Source organism: Lycium ferocissimum, unplaced genomic scaffold, assembly GCF_029784015.1.
Source record: "Lycium ferocissimum isolate CSIRO_LF1 unplaced genomic scaffold, AGI_CSIRO_Lferr_CH_V1 ctg8334, whole genome shotgun sequence".
In the NCBI taxonomy this organism is placed as follows: domain Eukaryota; kingdom Viridiplantae; phylum Streptophyta; class Magnoliopsida; order Solanales; family Solanaceae; genus Lycium; species Lycium ferocissimum.
Window position 1 is genome coordinate 50,121 of NW_026727209.1, and position 16,851 is coordinate 66,971.

General features: G+C 39.8%; 1 protein-coding gene across 2 annotated transcripts in view; it reads right to left on the reverse strand.

Annotated features, from left to right (window-relative positions):
• The window catches only part of LOC132045870 (uncharacterized), a 39,041-nt gene extending 23,390 nt beyond the window's left edge, over window positions 1-15,651 (reverse strand). For both annotated transcript variants that reach the window (XM_059436450.1, XM_059436449.1), the window contains exons 1-4: window positions 15,258-15,651; window positions 14,229-14,570; window positions 13,928-14,143; window positions 5,772-6,418 (exon numbers count right to left, since the gene is read on the reverse strand). In XM_059436450.1, coding sequence (XP_059292433.1) covers window positions 5,772-6,418; window positions 13,928-14,143; window positions 14,229-14,570; window positions 15,258-15,476 — 1,424 coding nt within the window. In that variant the 5' untranslated portion in view covers window positions 15,477-15,651. The remainder of the gene's footprint in view (window positions 1-5,771; window positions 6,419-13,927; window positions 14,144-14,228; window positions 14,571-15,257) is intronic.
• Window positions 15,652-16,851: the final 1,200 nt, after the last annotated feature.

Here is a 16,851-nt window from a genome sequence, read left to right on the forward strand (position 1 = left end):
AGAATAACTCAGAACGATCTTTCATTAAGAAGAGCCAAGTACATCTGGAAAAATCGTCAATGAAACTAACAAATTAACGAAATCCTAAAGGTGAACTGACTCTACTAGGACCCCAAATGTCATAATGAACTATTGAAAAAACAGACTCTGCATGACTCTCAGCCTTTACGTGGAAATGTAGTGCGAGTGTGTTTCCTAAGTTGACACGACTCACAATCTAATTTGGACAGACTAGACAAACTAGGCACCATCTTTTGTAGCTTGAACAGACTCGAATGTCCCAATCATTTATGGATTAAGTCTGAAGGATCTGTAACGGAGCATGCCGTGGAGGAATTAGGAGAGGTAAGTGTTAGATAGTAGAGGCCTTGTGATTCATATCTTTGCACCAATCACCTATCCTATACGGCGGTCCTGCATAACAAAAGAATCATCAAGAAATATTATGGCACAATTTAGGGCACGTGTCAAACGTCTGACAGATGCAAGATTAAAAGGACAACCAGGGACATAACGAACAGAGTTTCAAGATTACAAAGACAACCAGGGATATAAAGAACAGAGTTTAGAGTGACAGAAGATAGGGGATTAGCTTGTCCAACCCCTTTTGGTGTTTTTTGGATCCCATTGGCTAAAGTAACCGGAGGAAGAGACTGTGAAAAAATAATATTTGACAAAAGTGATTTGTTACCAGAAATATGATCAGAAGCGCCTGAGTCAACGACCCCCGATGGAGGGATACTAGCCTGTGAAACACAAGCGCAGGAATTACCAGTAACAAAAGTATTAGGCTAAGAATCTGTGGCTACTGGTGGAGATGTCTGCTTACTTGCTCGATACTAAAGGTACTCATTATATTCAACTTCATATAAAAGCCTCGAATTTCCCGTAGTGTCAGTCTGAGCAACATGAGCATTGTTGGGTGGTTGACCATGCAGAGCACGACATACGTCACGGGTGTGTCCAAACTTATGACAATAACTACACTGAACATCATTGGGTAGTGGACCATATATAGCACGACATACGTCGCGAGTGTGTCCAAATTTATGACAATAACTACACTTAGTTCGAGATTTTCCAAAGCGACCTCCTCATCGATTATCCATAGACTGAGATGTTCGATTCTCTATGGTTTGAGATGCGAGAATAGGGGAGTCAACGGCTGGTGATCAAACCACTGTGTGATTAGGAGGCGCAGCAAGACGAAGCAAATGAGAAAATAGTTCATCAATTGTAGGAACCGTAAGACTAGCCAAAATCTAATCACGCACCGAATCAAGGTCAATCGGAAGTCCAGTAAGTGTAAGAACTAGAAACAATATGTGTTTTTGCTCCTATTGTATTTCAACGTTCATAGTGGTCGGCATCAATCGCTCAAATTCCTCAAGGCCGCCGTACTCGTCCCAAGTAAGTAGACAAATCTGATTCCTGTTTCTTTAAGTTTGAACTCAACCGAGGAAGCCCAAGCTAAATAGTTTAAACTTCCCATTAACAGTTCGGAAGTAATCACAGGGCTTAAAGTTTCGATTCCCGTATTTTTAGAGCCAAAAATATCATATCCGAGAGTCATGGCTCAAAACTTCAAGAAAGACACACAAAACAGGGACAAAACTTAGCTGATGGTGCTAAGAAAATAGAGATCCAGAAGCCGCAAGAAATCAGCCGCCGAAAAATTTTGCCGGAAAACTAAAAGTGATCGAAGTCGAAATAGCTGGCTGGGTAGGTGCGGAATTCTTTGACACACATTTGGGAAAAAAAATCAAAATAGTGGCCGGAAAAATGCAAATCTGTAACACCCGCAAGGTTGGTTCAGTTGGTTGAGCATGGGGCTTCCATAATGGAGGTCTCAGGTTTGAAACCCCCTGCCTACGACAACAGGGGATTTGCCTTCTGGGTCGAGCTCGTCACACATGGCTTGCCTAGTTCAGGTTATCTCTCTTATGTTATTTACGGGCTATTACACAAGAGCGGGGTTTACCCTGTGCGCACCCAAAGGGTAGCGGCTGCAGGTTCCCTTGTCATAAAAAAAATGCAGATCTGTAACGACCCGTTAGGTCGTTTTGGTTATTTTCTCATTTTTTCCCATTTTGCCCTTGTGAACCCGCCCCTTTGCTTGTTTTGGATTGTTGTGTAATGGGCGTGATTGGCACAATTCCCAGGGTAGTTTAAAATCTCTTAAGCTGGAAATTTGCTAAGTTAAAGAATTCCTAAGTGTTGGGTTGGCTTTAAGCATCATCGGGGGTATTTGTGTCCTTTTGGGAATTTCGTGGTCCCATTAGCTTTGGAACGTCGAATATAGGCTGTTTCAGTGTTTGGTTTAGTTCTCGAGGGTCTTGGGGATATTTTGGTCATTTGATTGGAAAGTTGGTTTTCGCCCGTTCGGGGTTGACTTGGTCAACAAGACCTCTGTTGGGAATTCCGAGTGAGCGGATGAGTTCATAGCGCATTTTTACATATGTTTGCATATTTGATTTGTGTCGGGAAGGTTCCCGGAGTGTCTCCGGTGAAGAGAGTCAAAAACCAGATTTTTGTTGGTTCTGGTGTATCCGCAAGCGTACAAGTGGTCCCGCCCCTGCGGATACTCTCCAGCGAGTGGAGGCTTGCAAGAGCGAGATCCTGTGGATCTAGCCTTGGTCTGCAGCAGCGAAGGTGTTCCCGCCGTAGCGAGCCTGTAGCCGCGAAGGTTGTCCGCAGCGGCGAGAATGAGATATTTTAGTGGGTCTCGCCGCAGCGATGGAGTGTCCGCCGGTGCTAACTTAAATGTGCAGGTGCGCAAATCGCCGGAAGAATGTGATTTTTAGTATGTTCTTCCAATAGAAACCCATTCGAAATTCCCTAAATTTGATAGCAATATTGGAGGAGAATTGAAGGCAAATCAAGGAACAACTATTCGGTAAGTATCCTAACTCTATTTTAAGGTTATTGCAATGAGTTAGATCCTTAATCCATGTTTAGAATGTTGAAATTAAGAGGTTTATGGAAGGGTTTTGGGAACCCAAATGTAAGTATCCTAACTCTATTTTAAGGTTATTGCAATGAGTTAGATCCTTAATCCATGTTTAGAATGTTGAAATTAAGAGGTTTATGGAAGGGTTTTGGGAACCCAAATTGAGAATTGGGAATTGATCAATTGAGCATGAATTCGTAATTGTTTATGGATGATTTTTGGTATATGAGTTATATGAAGTATAAGGATTGTGATTTTAGGCTCAATTTACTGCTTTGCCCTTTTAGGTTCGGAATCCTAATTTTAGGGCTTATTTTGGGGGTTTTGGATTATGTAGCAATATGAATGTTGTTGGACTCGTGTTCTAATGTATATTCCGTATTTGACTAGACTTTGTTCGTTTGGAGACTTCTCGGAGTGGCAAGGGGCGTCGTGACTCGAGATTCAGCTTACCAGGCATGTTGAGACCTTGAACTCTTTCTTGAATGTGTGTGTTGGCTGAAATGAACCTAATAAGAGGGAATTGGGGCGAATTAAGGGGGTTCCGATACTCGTGAGGTGACGAGTACTAGTATCGGATCTTTGGGTCATCATGTTATGGGTATTTGTGCAATTTTAATTGTATAGTTGGTCTGAATGCCATGCTTTGGGCACTAGCTGATAGAATAGTACAATCCTTTGGATCTGTGATTGGGGTTCGATGCCCGTACTTTATGTCTCTTATTGTTATTGCCTGTCTTGTCTGTTTGTATGCATATCACTCATATATCCTCGTTAAAGTAAAAAGGTGAAGCTTTATGATATTGTAAACATGAGGATAGATTCCATGCTTATATGCTTGTTCTTGACTTGAGGTATGCCATATTCATACGTTATATGCATTCATGCATACGATTTGAGGATATGATTGTGAGTCCGATGGGATCTTGTTCTGGACGAGCGATGATGCTTTTAGCACGTTCCGTTGACATATGGGTCCGGAGGGTTAAGTGACAGGTACTTGAGATATAATATGTGAAAACCATGATCCGAGGTTGCTACCGGAGCGGTTCGTGATCCAATGATTTTTAGGAGCGGTGATATATGGGCCTCATGAGCTCTCCATGGGTCACGATTCGTTAATATTCAAACGTGTGTATATCGGGAAGTGGAAACAAAGGTCTTGCATTGCATTGCATATCATTCATCCATTTTCTACATTGTTGTTATTGTTGGTATTTGTTGGCCTTATCTTGAAAATCTGTCTGTTACGCGGGTTTAGTTGTTATTATGTTTTCTTGTGTTTGGACTAATCGCGGACAAGTGTGGTTGTGATGTCGAAGACCAACCCTCGTCTCCGTTTTGGAAAGGGTCGGTCAACGATGCATGTTGAGTACACATTGTTTATTGCACCCACGCTACACTTGCTGCACCTTTCTTTGTGTGCAGACTCGATCACTAGCACTAGTGGAGGTCGTGATTATCAGATTCCCCGTTAGATCTGCTCGTTGAGATTCGAGGTGAGCTCCATGGCTTCTGGATGGCTTTGGATTTCTCCTTATCTTTATTTCACTGTCTTCCTTATTTTCAGACAGCTTATGATGTATTAGACTCTTATTACTCTTAGTTGGTCCTTGTATTATGGTGACATCTGATTTTGGGGGTTTAATTGTAATAACTACTTAGTGTTTTTTTCGAGATTTATTAAGACTTATGAAATGACTTGTATGCTTTATTTCCACACTTAGATTTCGTTTTATGGCTGTGTTGGCTTACTAGTACGGGACTAGTGCCATCATGACTTGGGATTTTGGGTCGTGACAAGATCTGCCGGAAACAGTGCAGCAGTCACCGGAACCCTAAGTTACTCGGACTCTTCGAAAGTGTTGCCGTACCCGTGTCGGATCCTCCAAAAATACACTATTTTTGAGGGATCCGACATGCACCCGATGACATTTTAGGAGAGTCCGAGTAACTTAGCCGGAACCCTAATTCCGGCGATCGGAATCTTTTGCAACTAATATAAAGTGCTCGGAAGACCTGGACGACCTCAACCGAAGAGAAACAGATTGGAACACGGTGCTGTATCGCCAGAAAAATAGTGTTGAACTGCCGGAAACACTGTTCACGCGTACTGTTCATGTCGGAAAAATTGTTCCGGTGATAATATTCTATTATGGCTCTGATACCATGTGAGTAACTATGGGAGAAAATATTATTGTTGAATTATGTATTTACATTATTATATTGAGCCCTATTTATAGACACTACATCCTAATCCTTTTTCGTGTAGGATACTATATACAAATCCTATTCCTATTCCTATTCTAATAACACTAAAGTCCAAAGAATGAAAAGAGCTTTTTTCTGCTACCAGAAGGTTTTAAAACATTGCAGGGAGTCACAAAAGTTGAACACTAAGCTGCAACAAGTCACTAATGTCTCATAACTACATGGAATACAAGAATTACATGTCAAGTTTCGCCAAATAACAGCAAACCAAACAGAATCACAAGGATTGAACAAGTTGCTTTACAGCAAGATGCTTTTAAGAACTCAGTCCATTACCAGAGCCATGAATTATATACGTTTCAAGGTAAGCACATAATGGAGGAAGAAATCACCATTTCTAAAGTGCACTTATCAGATGATTATGCCCTTAACATCAATATTACAAAAAGGAGAGAACCTTCACAGATCACTGCATAAAGTAAAGCAATGAACCTTTACCAGAGAGCCATAATCACATAAAGGCTTAACCAGATAAGTCATGTGTCTCAATAACTACATGGAAGAGGATAACATGTTAAGAGTTAATTTGATAGCTTAATTTGATAACTACCTGATAGACAGTCTCTCTAGAGCCCGAATAACAGCTAATTTAACAGTGCCACTGGGATGGTTAATTAGCCGAACAAGAGGGTTTATAGCACCTGCTTCTTTAAAAGAAACCCGCATATGTTCGTTAATAGACACATCTGCAATGGCATCTGCAGCTCTAGCAATTGCTGACTCATCTTCAAGTCCAAGAATCAAAACCAAGCGAGCCACGCCATCCATCCACGGCAAAAGAGTAAACCTTGAATTTGAAGAGAGTTCACCACGGGATTTATTCTCTTCTTCAGTTTCTATTGCCCCAATACGTGCAAGAAATTGCTGTCGAGTGCGTCCTACCATTGCCTTCACCTTTTCTTCCTCAATGTTCGCATTATTATCCTCAATATTTAATCCAAGAAGTAATTCAGAGGCACCATATCTTGAAGGTTTTGGGTTCTGTTCAATTTTGGTACCATCAGGCAAAGAAGGCCACGAATACAGAGCTGGTCTGAAGGACTTGTAGGCAGCTGCACCAACTAAAGGGACCAGGAGAAGACCTTCCTCCATGATGAGAATCTTGTTGTACTCATCTTTAGCAAGTTCCAGCAACGCATTTCTCGCTTCCTTTTTAATGACCTGAGATCCCTCCACCTCAGTTTTCAAGAGCATTGCCTGCATAGGCCAAGGCAATGAAATTTGTAAGCTTCAGACTTGCAGCACCAAAGACACTAAGCACCAAAAGATGGATTAAAAAATCCTGCCCAAAATGTGACACAGACTATAATTAGAAGAAAAAAAAAAAAACTTTTTTCTGGAGGACATTGCAGTAAACTTACAAATGATTCAACAAATTAACAATGTCTTGACCTAGCAAATCACTTATAATATAAGTTATAAGCAACAGATGAGGCTAGTGAAGCTTTAGACATTCTTGCTTAAACCAACTGGTATAAAAATCTCTTCATGAATGTGTTGTTAGTTAATTACATTGTCAACTCGTCTGATCATTTACATGGTTTGCAGCATTAGCATGTACATCATGCACCACGACCTCTGTTTCTTTTCCAATCCTACTCTGTATCTATTTGGTTCTATTAGGTTCTTTCCCACCCTATCCTTGTTCAAGAACCAACAAAATTTTATTTTAGTCCTTTTTTGTATCTATTAAGTTCTTTCCCTCCATATCCTTGTTCAAGAACCAACTACTTATATTCTAGATCTCTTTTTCTTGGGGTCTATTTGGAAAGCCACCTGGTAATTGGAATTGGTGTAATTACTGAGGTAGTAATTACACAGCCTAGTAATTACACAGCAGAGTAATTACGACGGCCTGTTTGTTTGTCATAATGTAATTACAAGCGTACTGTTTGGTTGCACATGTGTAATTACACAGTTTGATTAAATTTTGAAAATAAAAAATAATTATAAAAAATTAAAAGTTAATATTTGACAAATATGTACCTTTATAAATAACATTAAATTAAAATTAGATATTTAAGATACATATTGTTTCTTGAAAATACATTAATTAGTAATTATATATTTGTAACTAATATTGTAAAATATAATCGATATATATTTTTCATATTAATACTCCCTCCATTTCAATTTATGTGAACCTTTTCGGAGTACGAGGGTCAGACTTTATAACTTTAACCGTGAGTTTTGACATAGATTTTTCAAGTTTGTAAAAATAAAAGTTATATATTTAGAAACTACATAAAAAGTGCTATAAGTCATGATAATTTATAATTCAAATAATTTAGAAAAAATATAAGAAAAACGTGGTCAAAGAAGTACCTCGTAGACCCCCCAAATAGGAAAAGGTTCACATAAATTGAAACAGAGGGGTAATATTTTAATTTAATTAATTATAAAAACTCAAAACATATGTTTTGTAAGAATATCATGGACGCATGTTTGTAAGAAAATTAATATTTATAACTATAATAATGCCATAGCATTATTCAAATGTTTGACAAAAAAATAATCTACCAATATTAATTGAAAAATGAGCGGCTTGCAATGTGAAATAACAAGTCAATGCTACTAAAACAAATAAATTGAAACCGAAAATGTGACATAAATTCAAAATCTAATTTATTATTTATAACATAATACTCCCATGTCAAATAACATCATACAGAAAATAAGTTCCAACATAACTTAAGTCAAAAAAAAGTAAATATAATTCAAAAGAAAAGGAAAACATAAGTCTATGATCTCATTCAACAACGAATTATACTTTAAGGACATTACTCGTTATATGCCAAGTTTGTTAATGACTCATTTTTTCTGCTAGTAGGAAGTGTAGTTTCAAAAACTATAATAACGCAAAAAAAAAAAAAAAAAAAAAGGGGGGGGGGGGGGGGGGGGGGGGGGGGGGACTAAATAAGAAATAAAAAAAAATACGAGCAATGGCTTTTTTTTTTCGCCCTTGCCTTTTCTCCGATCTTTAAGATTTCTTCCTTTTTACATGGAATCACAAGAAGTAAAAGTTGAAAAATGAGAAGAAAGAAAATGAAAAATAAACAATGGAAAAAAAAATTAAAAATCAAAATAATAAAAATAAAATAAATTTAAAAGAAAAGAAATTAAAATAATAGAAAAAAAAAACAGAAAATTAAAATAATAGAAAAAAAAAAGAAATTTAAAAGAAAAGAAATTAAAATAAAACAAAAAAGAAAGAAATTGAAAAGTTGCCATGTAATTACATGGTGCGATTACACCCAATTCTTAACCCCTTCTTGAGAATTTGAGGAGTGTAGTTACACTCTCCCAATTACACCCAATTCCCCTCTAACTTGGTAATTATCTGGCCAAACAAACATGCCAAACTATGTAATTACACTCAATTACACCAATTCCAATCCCTTGTGGCTTTCCAAACAAGCTCTTAATGTTACATGGAAAATAAGGGTGTTCCTATCAGAAAAAGGGTAATAAGTTCTTGGATGTGTGGAGGATAGAATCGACAGGCAAGGAAGGATTTCCTTTGGCAAGGCAACAAAGAAAAGCAAAGTTATAACTTGGTTAATTGGGACCTTTGCGACTCTTAGAAAAACGTATGGGGCCTAGGTATTAAAAATCTTAAGCTTCATAATCAAGGCCTGCTTTAGAAATTGGAGGATCAACACTGAAGACTCGGCTTTATGGAGAAGATACAACAACAACAACCACCCAGTAAACTCCTATCAGGTGGGATCTGGGGAGGGTAGAGTGTATGCAGATCTTATCTCTATCTTGTGACAGGTAGACAGGTTGTTTCCGATAGACCCTCGGCTCAAGAAGAGCAAAAAGGAGAGATGAAAAAGTATCAGTAATAATAAGCAGTAATAACAACAAAATAATAAGATAACAGAGTGAAAGAAACAATCAGATAGTACTAGGGATCGAACAATAAGCAGACAAAATAAAGATACTACTACTCCTAGTACGGGAAAGTAATTAGTACGCAACCTACTAACCCTCTACCCTGATGCTCGATCTCCACAGTCCACACCCTCTTATCAAGGGTCATGTCCTCGGCAAGCTGAAGTTGCGCCATACCCTGCCTAACCACCTCTCCCCAAGACTTCTTAGGCCTACCTCTCCCTCTTCTCAGCCCAACCACGGTCAGCCTCTCGCACCTCCTCACTGGAGCAACTATGGATCTCCTCCGCACGTGTCCGAACCATCTCAACCTCCCTTCCCGCATCTTGTCCTCCACGGATGCTACTCCTACCTTGTCCCGAATCACTTCATTTCTAATCTTATCTCACCTAGTATGCCCACACATCCACCTCAGTATCCTCATTTCTGCTACTTTCATCTTCTGGACATCAGCTTTCTTAACAGGCCAACACTCCGCCCAATACAACATTGTCGGTCTAACCCCCACTCTGTAAAACTTTCCCTTCAGTCTTGACGGTACCATCTTATCACACAAAATGCCGGAAGAGAGCCTCAATTTCATCCATCCCGCTCCAATACGATGTGTGACATCTTCGTCAATCTTCCCATTGCCTTGGATGACTTACCCTAGGTACTTGAAACTTTCTCTCTTGGAGATGACTTGGGTATCGAGCCTCACGTCCTCGTTTGCTTTCTGAGTCACGCTACTGAACTTGCACTCCAAGTATTCTGTCTTAGTCCTACTCAACTTGAAACCTTTAGACTCCCGTGTCTGTCTCCACACCTCCAGCTTCGTGCCTCATCAATCAGAACTATGTCATCTGCAAATAAAATGCACCATAGTACCTCTCCTTGAATGTGACATGCCAAGGCGTCCATTGCCAAAGCAAATAGAAACGGGCTAAGCGCGGATCCCTGGTGCAGACCCATCATGACTGGAAAAGGTTCCGACTCACCTCCCACTGTCCTTACCCGGGTCTTGGCTCCATCATATATGTCCTTAATCACTCTAATGTAAGCTAGAGGGACACCTCTAGCTTCCAAGCATCTCCATAGAACCTCCCTCGAGACTTTGTCGTATGCCTTCTCTAGGTCAACAAACACCATATGCAAATCCCTCTTCCTCTCTCTATATTGCTCCATCAACCTCCTCACAAGGCAAATGGCTTCAGTGGTTGATCGCCCTGGCATGAATCTGAATTGGTTCTCCGAAATCGACACCTTTCTCCTCATCTTCCCTTCCACCACTCTCTTCCACACTTTCATCGCATGGCTCAACAGCTTAATACTCCTGTAATTATTGCAATTTTGGATATCCCCCTTGTTCTTGTACAATGGAATCATCGTACTCCACCTCCATTCTTCGGGCATCTTCGACGTCCTAAAAATGACATTAAACAACTGAGTAAGCCCGTCCATGCCTGCACTGCCCAGCCCGCGTTCTTCCAAAACTTCACTGGGATTTCGTCTGGCCCGGTCACTCTTCCCTTGCTCATCTTACGCATAACCCCTCCACCCCCTCAACATTAACACGCCTACAATACCCAAAATCACAACTCTTGGAGTGCTCCAATTCACCCATAACGATGTTCCTGTCCCCCTCTTCGTTTAAGATTTTACGGATGTACGTCTTCCATCTTCATCTAATATGAGCATCTTCCATAAATACCCTGCCTTCCTCGTCTTTGATACACTTCACTAGATCCAAGTCACGGGTCTTCCTCTCCCTCACCTTGGCTAGCTTGTACAGCTTCTTTTCCCTGCCTTTTTCCCCAAGTTCTCCGTACAAACGGCAAAACGTTGCAGTCTTAGCCGCCGTAATTGCTAACTTCGCCTCTTTCCTCGCCTTCTTATATGGTGCATAATCACTGGAGAAAAATCAAGAATTTAGGGCCAAGCTTCAGGAACCATACTAGCATTTTGGTGGACAATGGAGAAAAGACCTCCCAAAGGGAAGGCCTCTGGATTGGCCATAACGCATTAAAAGACTTGTATCCTGACCTCTATTCCATCAGTTCACAAAAAGAAGTTATTGTCAATCAAGTATGGACTCAACAAGGCTTGAACCTAATTTTCAGAAGAGCTCTCAATGACAAGGAGATTGACAGAGTCGTAGCTTTTCTGCAAACTCTAAACACTTTTGTTGGTACCTCACACTCATCAGACAAGCTTAGTAGCAAGGACACCTTCACGGTCAAAAGTGCCTACTTACTGTGGTCTGACCCTGGAAACTCATTGGAAGACTAAAATCCACCCACCCCCACTCCCCCCACCCCCACCCCCCGTCTCTAAGGTGTCCTGTTTTGTCCAGCTGGTAGCCAAGGAAGCATGCCTAACACAGGATAATCTACAAAGAAGAGGTCTCCAGATTTGCTCAAGATGTCTTTTCTGTGGTATGGATAGAGAGAGTATTGATCATCTGTTCATCCATTGCAAGATAACAACAAATCTATGGCACATGTTCTTTTGTATTTTAGGAATCAATTGGCTCATGCCTAGAACTACCTTTGATTTTCTCACTACTGGAAAGAGATTGGCAATAGAAATGAAGATGAAGACTGGTGGCGAGCCATCCCTGCTTGCATATGGTGGGTAGACTGGAAGGAGAGAAACTCTAGACAATTTGAAGAAAAGAGCAGACGCCCACAGAAGATCAAGATGAAATGCCTTAGTCTTTTCTATTTTTGGTGTAAACAAACTTTTATGGGTGATATAGGTGATTTGATAGATCTGATAGGCAACACTCAGTTTGTTAGTTCATAAGTTTTTGTTCATAGTCTCCCCTTCTTTTGCTCTCGTGAATATGAGATTGTAATTACAGCACTGACCAACACCTTTTGGTGCTGAGTCTTCTTTTATATATACAAATGGTTACTTATTAAAAAAAAAAAAAAAAGGCAATAAGCAGCACTGACATATCCAAGACGAATACAGAAGGAAAAGTCAACAGATAGGTTCTCTTTTTTGAGGAGGGTAAGTTTGGAGGAACACAGGTGGTGTAGGGATAAAACTTTGAGCATTACTTTCCAATCATCTACATAATTTCAGGCCGTTCAACAAGTTCGAAGATTACTTGATGGAGAAGTGTTTTCAGCTTTGAGATTCAGGAGGAATTTTGAGGATTGGGAGGTGGCAAAATCACAACTATATGTGCAAGGGTTCGGGTGAAGATGTCAACCATCTCCTCATTCATTGTTCAGTAGCATCAAGACTATGGTGGGAAATTCTCACATGGTCTGATATATTTTGGATGATGCCAGGCACGGTGAAAGAGGTAACGGCCGGTTGGAGCTATGGTAGGGGAAGAAGTAGGGCATGGAAGCTTGTGCCACCACTAGCTCTTATGTGGGTAGTGTGGAGAGAACGAAATAGAGGAGCTTTTGAGAGCATAGAAATAAACTTTGTCCAGTTAAGAAGTAGTATATTGTCGCTTATTTCTTTTTGGTGCACCCATAGGATTCCTTTATGTAAAGAAGATTGGATGTAGTTCGTAGGAAACCATCTCTTTTTGTAGGTTTTCTACTTTTTGGTATACTTCTTGTATACTAGAATGTTTTCCCTCAACAGTAATAAAATTTATTACATCATCAGAAAAAAAAGGTTCTCTTTTTGAGAATTTGAATTGATGTAAGCAGAAAATCTCTTGTAAACCACCCCCTCCAGTAAGTCTATCATTCTAGCTTTGTGCAGAATATCATATACGTCATGGGACAGTGAAGGGTGACCAGCTCTCTGTAGCATTGCTTCCAATAGAAGGAAAAAGAGAACCTAGATCAACTATCACTTTAGTAGGACTACATTTCTAACTGTGCCAAGACTGCCACTCCATGAGACAGTCTTAAGGTAGAAAGTTGTTATGGGGAGGCACAAAAATGGAAATAATGCATACGACAGTTTTCCTCCTGTAGGATGGATTGAAACACATGTGACAATGAAAAAGAGCTTACATGCTTGACCACAGTTTGAGCAAGCACAGAATCAGCCTTTATGATGAAGAAGAAAGACAATTTAGGGTCAATATAATGTCCTGCCCTTAGAGCTCAGAGTCATTGAAGGTATAATTGATGAAACCCACAGATGTAGAATAGCACTTTATCATCGTCCACCAACAATTTATAAAGCAAGTTCTAAAACAGTTGATCACAAAAAAGGTTCCCACATGACCCCGCAAGAATTGGGCAAGGAAACCCAATCAGTTGGTTCTTAGAACCCCCATATCAGTAATGCATCTCAGCAATACGTTCCCAGGTAGCAATTTAAAGCTTCCAGCGGTGACGGAGTCCTTTTTTGCTTTATGGAACTCTTAATCTGCTTTATCTTATTTAGAAACTTCTGACATGGCTGTCAAATTCTTCTGATATAATGAGTCACTATGATGTCAGAACGTAAGTTGAAGGTGGTATAAGGAGACGATGTAAACCTAAAATTACATTTAGAAAAGTTGTCTCGGAAGACTTAAAATCTCTCCAAAAAATGTAGACTTAGTTAAGAGTATAACCAATACAGAAGTCTCGAATGTGCGTATAGAGATAACTATGAGATATGGAGATCCGCTAACTTGCATTAAAAACCAAATTCTTTGTCTCTGTTTTTTCTAGTGGGTCAAAATGACATGAATAGAGCAGCATGGATTCAAAGGATTTTGTATAGCTGATCCCAGCTAGTGTGGGATTGAGGGGTAGTTGATTGATTTGATATAAAATTTCTGCAGTTCTGAAACTCATAAATATATTCAAGATCAATAGATATCTTTGCAAAAAAAAAAATGCACGAATCATCTGGCCTCACCATTTTTGGAATGACACCTGCTTCAATCATATTCTTGTGATTAGAAGCAGTCAATGCCAAATTTGCCAAAACCCCTCCAGCTGCCTCCTTCACTCTCACTTCTTCATCCTCCAGGAACTTTATTAGTAAAGGCAGGAGATCAGAGTTGGCAATTTTGTTTCTGAGTTTCTCATCCACAGATAAATTCCATAACGTACATAAGCTCTGCTCGATCACCTGCAGAAATAAATTCAAGCTTTTGCCTCAATGCTTGTGTCAAAAGAAGATGACGAGAGTAGAAAGAATGAGGTAGCTTTTCCACATTTGGGGAGAGGGAAGAACGTCTGAGGAGGCCGTTTATCTCTTCTATTGCACCACTATCTGCAACAAGATCTCTATAAATATTGACTGAGGACATCATCCTCAAAAGACCAGCAGCTGCTTCGCAAGCAGCATCGGACTCAGACCTTAAAAGGTTCACAGCCAGATTAACAGAACCTCGAAACTGCATTATCATATCAACACACTGCTTCCCTCCAAGCGAATACTTCCAGAGAGCAATTACTGCCTCTTCTCTATCCAGAGGGTCATGGTCCAAGCCAAGCATCCGAACAAACAACGCAATGTAACCATCACCAGAGCTATCCTTTAACATATCAACATCCTGGAAATGAACAAGGAAGATCATAATCATGTACAACTTTAGCAAAAGAACCAACAGAAATAGGAGCATTTCATTATCCCTAAGTGGAGTATACGAAACGAATATGATTTACATAAGAAACACCAATGAGTTTGAAACATTATAGCATGATAAGAGCATGCCTGCAACCAAACTACTTAATGTAAGTAAATCAAATCCAGCAGAGTAGCATGCAAGAATGACTACATCTTGTTTTCCATATTACAATTTAGTTTTCCATAGTACAATTCGGCAGTCAACCACAAAGAGCATAAACAGTAATAATCTAGTTTACCATATTACAATTCGGCAGTCAACCACAAAGAGCATAAACAGTAATAATCTAGTTTTCCATATTACCATTGGGCAGTCAATCACAAAGACCATTTATATTGAACAGGCCTAATTCGGAGATAACATACTTACTAATACAATCAGTTGCTGCGAATAGAGAAATATTAGGCCATTCATTTCTTATAATTCACCATGTGAAAAGGAAAAAAAAAAAAAAAAGGGAAATATCAAGATTTTTGAATCACAAAGTAATGGATTCTTTAACCAACAAAGCAAACTTGAACTATGTTGTGTTTGTTGCTACAGTTGGTTTATCTAAAAGAAGCAAAAAGTGGAAGCAAGCCAGTTGGAGAAATAGTAAGTAGAGAGGCTTACAGCAGGTGAAGAAGAATGCTGAGGGTTAACATAAATTTCACCCCCTCCATCATTGCAGGCCCTTATGCACAACCTGGGGTTCACTCCATAAAAACACAAGTTCGAAAACAATGAATTATTAGCTTTTCTTGTTCTAACTATCACACTAACTCCTCCTACTACAGGTAGCAGACAATTGGGAGGCTTGAGCAACAACTGTCCTGGCATTCGTAAGGCCATGCTAATCTTGCAAAATAAAAGGGTTTCAGTTTTGGTTTATTGGTTGTTCCTCATCTTCAAGCTTAAGTTCACTACTCGTAGTGATAATAGACGGTACTAGAAATGTCGAAAACCAGAGGGATGACGTAGTACCAGATTTTTTCTCTCCCTTCATCTTTTTGCACGGATGGACCTCTTTTGGGGTGGTCTTTAATTTTTGTCCCTCAAAAAAGTGGTGGTCTTTAATATTTGTTATTCGCTTAACACTTAGAGGTCCTGGATTCGAATTCAGATTCAGTCAAAAAAAAATCGGAAGCTATAAGTTGGGAATCGCAAGGCTATGCCTTAAGGCAGAAGTTGGACCATAAGTTGGAGGCAGAAGTTTACCCAAAATTAGGCCTTAAGGCAAACCTCCGTCTTAAGGCCTAACTTTTGCCCAAAGTTAGGTCTTAAGGTAGAGGTTTGCAAAATTCCAGCAAAATATTATTATTTTTTACCTTAAGACAGAGTTTGAAACCCAATTGTCCAACTTATGCCTTGCGAATCCCAACTAATGCCTTATGAAATTTTTTTAATTTGACTGAGCGGGGGTTCGAATTTAGAACCAAGAGACTTGTAGCGAAGGGAAAAACTTAAAGACCACTGATTTGAGGGGCAGAAATCAAACACCACCCCAGCGAAGGGCAATCCTGCAAATTGCCCCTCTCCCTTTGTGTTCCTTTACTGGGCTTAAGCCTAAATAGGCCCAACAAATTTTGGTGATTGGGTAATTTGCACGATTGGCCTTCAAAGGTGCTGGTCTTTAATTTTTGTCCTGTTACACCTTGTGGTTTTTGTACGTTAAAATTCGCTAGGTGTTAGTTGTCCAATTGTGGAGACTAGAGTTATTGTCGAGGAGATATGAGATCATATGCGCTCATCTTATGATTATGAGGGTTTAAGCTCATGTAATAGGTCATGGAAGGGTTGGAGAACAAGTGAATCAAGGAGATTGAGTTTTCGGAACTCTGGAGAAAAGTTGGGTAAGATTTGGTACGATAATTTTGGTCTAACTTGGAGAAAGAAAATATTTTAGTATATTAGGAGTTTTGGAGTGAAACAAAAGCCTAAAATGAAGTTCGGGAAGTCTAGTCTCCAACACAACAAACCGCACATCAATCCTACATCAGAATCAAGCGTTATGAACATTTTAAGATGGGCTGTCAAAGCAGGGAGTTAACCCTGTGTGAACGCGCCAGAAGGTGGCGCGAACGCGCAGGGGAGAACCCGGCAACTCAACATGAACGATACATAAGGCAGCACGGTCGCGCTGAGTAATTTTGAGTCGGTGCGTACTCGGAACATTATATAAGGGGCTTACCCACTCTTTCTTCGTCGAAAACACCCCCGAACCTCA